The 9,260-nt window shown below is 37.9% G+C and overlaps 2 protein-coding genes across 3 annotated transcripts in view; one reads left to right on the top strand and one right to left on the bottom strand.

Annotated features, from left to right (window-relative positions):
• The window catches only part of LOC308383323 (protein unc-13 homolog B-like), a 64,995-nt gene extending 62,781 nt beyond the window's left edge, over positions 1 to 2,214 (bottom strand). For both annotated transcript variants that reach the window (XM_080861210.1, XM_080861209.1), the window contains exon 1: positions 1,951 to 2,214. In XM_080861210.1, the coding sequence (XP_080717336.1) occupies positions 1,951 to 1,972 (22 nt within the window). In that variant the 5' untranslated portion in view covers positions 1,973 to 2,214. The remainder of the gene's footprint in view (positions 1 to 1,950) is intronic.
• Positions 2,215 to 3,585: 1,371 nt separating this feature from the next.
• On the top strand, positions 3,586 to 9,260 carry stoml2 (stomatin (EPB72)-like 2). The gene is made up of 10 exons (XM_080876302.1): positions 3,586 to 3,744; positions 4,218 to 4,370; positions 6,726 to 6,825; positions 6,950 to 7,008; positions 7,101 to 7,202; positions 7,289 to 7,423; positions 7,796 to 7,940; positions 8,050 to 8,129; positions 8,211 to 8,339; positions 8,450 to 9,260. Exons 1-10 carry the CDS (start codon positions 3,703 to 3,705, stop codon positions 8,573 to 8,575), a joined length of 1,071 nt encoding a protein of 356 aa, XP_080732428.1. The 5' UTR covers positions 3,586 to 3,702; the 3' UTR covers positions 8,576 to 9,260.

The raw sequence follows: 9,260 nt of genomic DNA on the forward strand, positions 1-9,260 counted from the left end.
ACCAAAAATATTTATAACGATATACATTTGAAAATTTGTGATAACGATATAACTGACGATATAATTGACACTAGACAAAATACTTTACAACTCCACAACTTTATTCGTGCAAAAAAAAAAAAAAATCAATGTATTTTCACTTAAACAAGCAGCTGTTTTTTATGTGCATTAAAGTTATATAAAAATTTAACAGTGCAAATGCAAAATCCTTGCTGACAGTTTAACCAAAAGGCATTTCCAGTGGAAATTGGCCAACATATCCTCAGCATAACCATGTATAATATCCACAAAACTTAAAAAGAGGTTATACACATAATACGGTAATATTATGTTGAAGCACAGTACGTATCACTCCGCGAGGCGCCTGCCTACGATAGCCGTAATGCTCCGACAATCCATCAAGCGGTGTGGGTTCGTAGCTTAGCAAAGTCGTACTAAAACATTTGACAGATTTTCAAGCGCCGTGTACGACATAAAATTGTTTCGAGGTCAGTAAACACAACCAGAATTCATACATAAGGCACACGGGATTATAAGGGGCACTGTCGATTTTCAAAAAAATCAAAGGATTGATTTTAAGTGTTCCGTATTTTCCAAACCACACGGCAATAACGACGGCCGCTAGCATGCTCTACTAAAAATAGTGCTTTGTTGTGTATCTGATGGACAAAAGCCAAACCAGTTCCACACCACTGAAGTTGCAGCATTTTTACAAACCAATTCTGGTTCATCAGTTTCATTTAACGATCCACTTTCGCCCTTCTCATTCTGCGTCGCCGCCATGCTTTTTCCGCCATGTGCGTATGAAAACAAAGGCACTGCGCATGCGTGTTTTACCCATATTCTATCGCGATATTTCATTTTCTTATCGTTGCCCGACATTATACCGGTATTACCGTGAACGGTATGATATGGCCCAGCCCTAATATACACTGAGAGAAACAATATAGTAAAGCCTATTTGTTTTCAGGTAAAACATGTTCAAAGACTGAATTACAAAGAAGAAAAAGACTTTTATTCCAATTTCTTATCAGTGGGGATTATTAATGCTCCATTACTTCTATAGCAGATGCCAAAACTTTTAAACTCTCCCATGAAGGATTCTGTGCTAATGAGCAGTCAGTAAGAGTAACATAGAGTAATATAGATTAATTTCTGAGAGACTAAATTTTGTGGAGACGAAAAAAAAAATCAAGTAGTTTGGTGAGGATGGCTGTGTTATTGCAGATAGGCATGCTTGTGTAGTTAGGGGGGGGGGGGGGGGCAGTTATCTCTGTTTGGGGTAGTTTTTTCTTCTTCTTCTTCTTCTTTTTTAATCGAGCTCTTAGCAGCAGTGGAGCAAATAGTTGGGTGTCAGGCTTCTTGTTGCTGAATGGGATATTGCATGATGTGCTCTTCTGCTGCAAAAGCCTCTAAAGCAGGATTCTCCACCATCACTCCAGCCGATTCGCTGTAGTCTTCTGGTAGACGGCACGCTAACATGGAATGAACACTAACCTTGTTATCAACCTTCTTCTGACAAGACGGATTCCTTGATAGCAAACACGGTTTCTTTTTCCCCCAGCATTGGTCCCTGAATCAGGCTTTCAATGTAGAGGCCTACGAAACTAATGCTGGGAGATGATATTAAGACGAGACACTAAAAGTTCGATTATAAAATCCTCAGTTGTCACTGAGGACCCCAAGGATTTATTTTCAACATAAATGATAAATACATACCTCTGTTGAGTTTTTAAAGATAAAAATTATAAAGTCTTGGTTTTTAAAAACGTAAAATCACGTCAGGATAAAGGTACTTTTTTTCCAGATACTACCCAAGGAGGAACGCCTACTGTTAGAAAACCAGTTTTGTAAGCTGTTACTGGAATTATCACTATGACTTCAGCAAACTCATCAAACAAACAAAGACAAAATCGCTTATGAAGTACAAATAAAGATAAAAGCTCCTACCTCTGACGCACAGTAACGACATGACCGACCGCTTCCAGCGACAATCCAGTAGTTTCACACAGTTTACAGAGCGACCTCTCAGCGGAGATTTACTCTGTGAGGTAACATTATAACAGTCACTAAACAGATTTTTTTTTTAAAAAATTGCTGATAAATTCCTCTTTGATGTTTACAGGTGGGTTTCCGGTCCCGGACCTGGGCAGAGAGCAGCTGCCCCTCTCTGCTGCCACGCCATTATTAAAACTCTCATCACAGGTTTCCAGACTGAAGGATAGACCGAGAGCAAAGAGACAGGAGAGGGGGAGGAGGCGGGGTCGGGACACCCGTTACAGGCATCTGAGGCAACCAATCAGGATGCCAAAGCGCTGAGCCTTATGTAGACATTTGTCCAATCGCCGGGAGGGACAGGTTGGCGGAAGACACAGGTAACGCGCACAGATTCAAGTAAACATCCAGAACTTTGTATTTCACCATAGACAATATAAAACGATTCTTAGTAGAAAGATTCATTTAAGGTACTCAAAGTGAGCTAGCTTTTTGGTTCTTTGTTTGTTAAATATTCAAAAAAATGTTTTGTAATTAAGCTGTGTTTGCTCTGGGCATGTCACACACATAAAAAAGTAAACTGTGGGGAGATATCTGTAGATTTCTAAATTTTAGGTTTCGTAGGGATCAGTAAAATAAGCTATATGAAAAATGTATTCTTTAACGAATCTCATGAATTTCAAGTTCTTCCATAAATACAAAATTTAAGTAAAACTACATTTCAATGCTTTCAAACTGTACAATATTTTTTTTAAATAAATTGTGCCACAATGGTGAATTTGCTATATTTTTATGGAGTTTCTCTGTCTTTTTTTAAACACATAACATGAGTCTTTGTGTTTGTTTTTAGCAAAACAATCCTTTCTGAGCACTGATAATTCACAATTTTAGATTGACTTTGAGCTTGGTTTTATTTGATCTATTTAATAAATCCTTACATTAGCATTTTCCATTTCCATTTACCAAATTAAATAAATATTTACTTTAAAAAATGAAATAAAAAGAAAAGGTTCATACAGAATGCCCCCACAGTGTGTTTAACTGCTATCACATACACCAAATGACCCCAAAAGACAACATTGAGTTGAGTGAGCAAAAAGGAAACAAATAGCACCACCTTATGAATTGTGTCAGCCATTACACCAGAACGAGTGCATTTATTAACGAAAAACAAAACAAAACAAAAAAATTAGTAGTAGTAGTCGAAATATTACTCAACTATTAGTTGCCAGTAGTAATATTTTTTATTAACTAATAAGATTCAGTAGACTTATATATTATATTTCATAATAGATTATCAGTCTTCCACAATGAAAGGTGCTTAAAGAGAACAGTGGCAATAAAAGTAACCTTTAAAACGTGAAATAGTTACAGACATACTGCAAAAAGAATATACTAGTTTATGTGAAAGACAAAAGTTATAGGGCACTATAATAGTCATACAGTGAACATTTGTATTAAAGTCACTTATTTCGTCCTATATTTTTATATCTTTTTAAATGTATTATTATTAATGTATCTATTAGCGGAACCACTGTATGACTTTTTGTTTCCCGCGCTGGGGGAGTTTTTCAGCGTTGCACCACTGATGTAACTTTCATTTCCTGATCGGTAAGGGTCACTCGCGTGACTGTGTAGTCTCAACAGAGTGTAGTTTACCAAACCTAATCTTCTAATTTTAAACAGTCCTTTTGCAATCTTTCAGCGATGTTACGGACGCTGTGTCGGACCGGCGGCCTCATTTTGCAGGTAACTGAAACTGTCACTGTGTGCCTCCTTCGGCTTAACATCTCGTGCACCGGTTCTTTTCTGTGGCTGGTGAAATAGGTGTCATTCATCAGCGTGAGCCCGTGCGTTTAATAATCCCGATAGCACTGTATTTTTAGCGGAACACCTGCGGACATAATGATTATTTCTAGATGAAAATGAACTATTGGTTAGCTGGTATGGCCAGAGAAAGACTTTGTTATGGTCGATTAATATGGTCACATACTGTATACACTCAAATGGGTATTTACCAATGACCTCGTTCATATATATAATATGTAGAATGTGACCAAATAAGTCTAACCAAAAACTTAAAATTGAAACATAAAACAAGAATATTAACATTGATGTTTATTCAGCAACCTTAAGCTCTACAAGCTAAGATAGTCTTATGAGTCTTGGCTCAAATTCATGCAGTAATGCCACCTGTTTACATTTTAATGAATCCTCTGTAGCAGACCCAGCGGACCGTGCCGAGGTTGTGCGTTAACCCAGTTCAGCAGCGATGGGCGTCCAGCCTGCCCATGAACACCGTGGTGCTGTTTGTGCCCCAGCAGGAGGCTTGGGTGGTGGAGAGGATGGGTCGCTTCCATCGGATCTTGGAGCCGGTAAACTTTGTTGCATTTAATAGATCCCCAAAAAACAAAAAGCACAACAAATAGATGGTGTTCTTCCCCAAACAACATGGGTTCGATCCCCAGTTTGACCATGAACTTCATAAATTTTCATTTTGGTCAAATCAAATCATATTGCATAGAACTAAACTGCATTACAGTTACATATCCTAGCTTTCCAACTTACCACAATTACAAATACAGATCAAATACAGTTGTGATCAGAGGTCTTGTCAACACAAAGTTATTTATTTGGAGCACAGTTCTGTAAGAAAGATAAGTTACTGAAAAAGTGCTTGTGCTTAAAGTGCTTCACTGAGCTGAAATGTAAACTTAAAACATCTCAAGATTTAATCAATAAAAAGAAACTCTAAATTAAAAGGACCTCAAAGTGTCTCAAAGGCTTGATATCTTATGGACTATCCTCCATTGCAGTCACATTCCCCCTCAGATGGCCAGCTCCTGTAATTTGGCCTTTTTTTTCCCCCCAGTGTGTCTGGGATGACACCTATAAACTGGGCGCACGTGACATCATTACTGTATGTGGGTTTATGTTCAAGCTATTTTTCTTGTGAAGAATTATTTTGGACTTGAACTTGGTGGACGGAGCTTCTTCTTTGGGAATATCATAGGCAATGTTGCAAGCAACTTTTCTTTGCAGATGCTCACGATGCCGCTCTGGGCAATGCCCCATGTCGCCCGTATCAAAAACCGCCACTGCACCACAGTAAATGTAGTGCATCATGTTGTCAGCTTTACTGTATCTTAGCCAAAGAAACTGGTCAAGCCACTGTCTTCGAAATGTATATACTTTACCCCTTTTACTTTCAGTTGGCTATGGCTCGGAGTGGATCGTATGTGATTTATTATTTGATGCAGTCTCCAAACCATTGTTAAACATAATCTGCCGTTTACTTCCGGCCTACCCGACCTTCTGAGGACCCGGCCTTCGCGGTCCTCAGGAGGATGCAGCCCATGAATTTGGACACGACTAATGTGTGTCTGTTGTTGACCACACAAAGACTTTTTTTTTTTTTTTTTTTTTTTTTTAAATACTTGAACAGCTGGTCGTACCGATGCATCCTAATATATATATATATATATATTTTTTTTTTTTTTTTGTCGCACCATTGATAAATTAGCCAAATAGGCTGCACTCTAGAGCCCTGGGTTACATAATGATGTAAAAAAAAAAAAAAACAAGATTTAGGTGCATGAGTTTGGATTTATGGTCAAATGTTTATACAGACTCAAAAATATACACAAAGGCCCACTGATATTTGCTTATCAAGTTGCACCTTGACCAGACAATTTGGATCATATTTTGATCGTATGCCATCATCACACTTGTGGCATATTTTCTTACTTTTTTTTGGTAATTGATTAATCTTCCTACTGTTTCACTTGTTGTTTGGCAGCATGATGCAATGCCAAGACCTAAGTAACTGTGTTTCATTCATAACATGTCAAATTGTTGAATGACAATAAAACTGAGTCTGATATTTGACCACTCTGCTTGGAAGTGTTGGGAGAGTTAATTTAAACTGGCTGGTTTCCTGACATGGACTCAGCTTTTGTGCTTCATTCATAAATTTTCAATAGGATTAAGATTGGGGGTATATAAAAGCTGCTCCAGAAATGTAATGTCAATGTGTTTTATCCATTCCATAACCAGATTTGATGTGTTTTTCATTGTCTCTAGAGCCCTGTAAGACATCTGACTATCTTGTATTTTTGTACACTTGTTTGATGATCTTAGATTCTGCAGCTGTTTAGAAATGGCTTCAAGTTATCTTTCTAACTTGTGTAAATGTACAATTCTCCTTAGATCTTCACTGATTTCCTTGAACTTTCACATTGGTCTGAGTATTGGTCACTTCAGTGAGTGCTGTCAAACAGATAATTTTAATGCTGACAAATGGAAACTACCAGTTGTAGTCAGTCATGATGGCAGCCTTTGCCTTGTCAAGTTAAAACACATTGTAGAACCTTCAGCACCACTTATGAACACAATTAAGTGAGTGTATGTTTATATTTGAGCCCGTATGTATACATGCAATCCAACTTGAATTCACACTTGGTCACCCAATTGTCATTTGTTTAAAGTAATTAAAGATGTATGCTGTACAACCATTCCACTTCAAAGAAATCATTAAAAGGCCAAATATTACCATGTCATTCATACCATGGAAATTTTAGTGTATTTTATTTTGATAGACTACTAAAGAAACTTGCCTTTAAGCAACAATACTATAACTCATTTTGCTTTATTATTGGACTATGTCATTAAAATTCCAAACATTATTCACTGCTGGCACACCCTAACATTTTCCCTTTTGCTGTCTATAGGGTTTGAACTTCCTCATACCCATACTTGACAGAATTCGCTATGTTCAAAGTCTCAAAGAAATTGTGATTGATGTCCCAGAGCAGTCTGCAGTATCCCTAGGTAAGTAAGACATTGTTTATTTCTCATTATTCACAGGAGGACGAGCAGGCTTTTTTTTTTTTTTTTTTTTTTAAACAGAATTGATTGTTTTCTCCATATTGTTATATTTTCTTTGAACTTGCAGATAATGTAACACTGCAGATTGATGGCGTGCTTTACTTAAGGATACTAGACCCTTTTAAGGTATGCTGGCAACAATTAGAACAGATCCAAATATCTTCTTGCTTATTTTTTTTTTTTTTTTAAATTCACTTTATACTTTTGTTTGTTCACAGGCCAGCTACGGTGTTGAGGATCCAGAGTATGCTGTCACACAGCTGGCACAGACCACCATGCGTTCAGAACTGGGCAAACTCACATTGGACAAAGTGTTCCGAGTAAAGACAAACTGCTGTTTCATCTCATATTTTTTCTCTGTTCATGAAGGAACAAGTTGTATTTTATCTTTGCATTTGTTTTTAAGGAAAGGGAGTCTCTGAATTCCAACATCGTCCATTCCATCAACCAAGCTTCAGACGAGTGGGGAATCCGTTGCCTTCGTTACGAAATCAAAGATATACACGTTCCACCTCGTGTCAAAGAGTCCATGCAGATGCAGGTGAGAGAAACAAAAGAGCTTTTTAAAGCATAATTTTTCGTTTTTAATTCACTGCACGATCTTATGGTACAAATGGGTATTACATGAAAGTACAGCTTAGCCATCATTCAAGTACAGTTTATAATCTTCAACAGAAAAGAGACCTTTTGTAGTCAAATAATTTTCTTATATTGTGTTGGTAAGTTTGGTTAAGTTTAAGAGGTTTTACACTGATTCTTAAAAACTAGAGTTCATAGTACCTTAAATAAATTATAGGTCTTTTCAGACAAGGTCAGAAACATTTTTTGCATATAGCAGTAGATATTTCAACTGTGGGAACAAGACTAAATCACTTAAATTTACTGAACAGGACACTTTATTCACCCCATGTAGGTGGAAGCTGAGCGTAAAAAGAGAGCCACAGTGCTGGAGTCTGAGGGGACAAGAGAAGCAGCCATTAATGTCGCTGAGGGTCGTAAACAAGCACAGATCTTAGCCTCGGAGGGTGAAAAAGCAGAACAGATCAATAAAGCGGCTGGTAAGTGCATTTAGTTGGTTTATCACTCCAGTTTCCACAAATTATCTCACATCTTTTTGCTTTTAGAGGCTAATATGCTCCCTGTTACCTACTACTCTGCTCCGTCCAGGTGAGGCTCAAGCAGTTCTAGCCAAAGCTGAGGCCAAAGCCAAGGCCATCCGTATGTTGTCAGATGCTTTGACAGAGCAGGTAAATGTTCTTTTCCATTTTCACAGTCTGACTTACAAAAGCTTTTCATTGGTTAATGCTTTTTTTTCCTCTTAAATTCAGAATGGAAATGCTGCCGCTTCGCTAAGTGTAGCTGAGCAGTACGTGTCTGCTTTCTCAAACCTCGCTAAAGAGTCAAACACCATCCTTCTGCCCTCTAACACTGGTGACATTAGTGGAATGGTTTCACAGGTATGTCTGCTATCCAATAGTCCCAACTATTGGATTTATATGTTAACAGCTTCTAAATTATTAAGTTTACATGCCCCTAATGATGCTTATCTTGTCTTCTTGCCACTCAGGCTATGACTATTTATAGCACGCTGGCAAAGCCAAGCATGAGGGTAACTCCAGAGGTTTTGGAGGAGAACCGTGAAGAGGCTGCGAACCCATCGGGATCACCTCAAGAAAAAGGAATTAATGAATGAACTCAAACTAATAAATGACACAGAACCAGAAGAAGCAGTTTATGTTGAAGGTCCACGGTTTGTTCTCACACAGACCTTAAAATGACAGGACAAAAGGGAAAAATTGCCAACTTTAAAACTCTTCCAAAGCCTTGTCCTGGAGCCTGGGGGAAAGTTACACCTTTTGTATGGGGAGTCGTAATCTTCACTGAGTGTGGTTTAATTAGTGTATGTTTGAGAAAGTAACACCAGCCTCCAGCCAAATACACAGATACCAGAGTCTATCCAGCTGACGTGGATGTCAGCACAGACACGGATGCAAAAATAAGTCTCCCCTGAGCAATTTTATATTTTAATATGTTGAGCCCTTTTGACCTCTCTACCTGAGGTTTTTGTAGATTATACCATCATGTTTTCTCACTTTGCAGCCTATTTTCCATGTTTTCCCAAATAGCTATATTCAGGTTCTCTGAGATTATTAATAATAATCAAAGCCAGCTCAGGTGAAAATATATACATAGGTATTATTTACAGAAATGGGTGACAATTCTCCCTCTTTGTGTTGATGGGACCACCGACTTTAAGTTGCTGCATGCAATGCCTGGCTGGATTCCTCACAATGTTTCTAAAAGTGTATTAATTTCACAGTTTACTACGTTTTTTGAAACATTACCCTATCGATAATAAAGCTATATCCCCATGAAAA

Source organism: Rhamphochromis sp. 'chilingali', assembly GCF_963969265.1.
Source record: "Rhamphochromis sp. 'chilingali' genome assembly, chromosome: 2".
In the NCBI taxonomy this organism is placed as follows: domain Eukaryota; kingdom Metazoa; phylum Chordata; class Actinopteri; order Cichliformes; family Cichlidae; genus Rhamphochromis; species Rhamphochromis sp. 'chilingali'.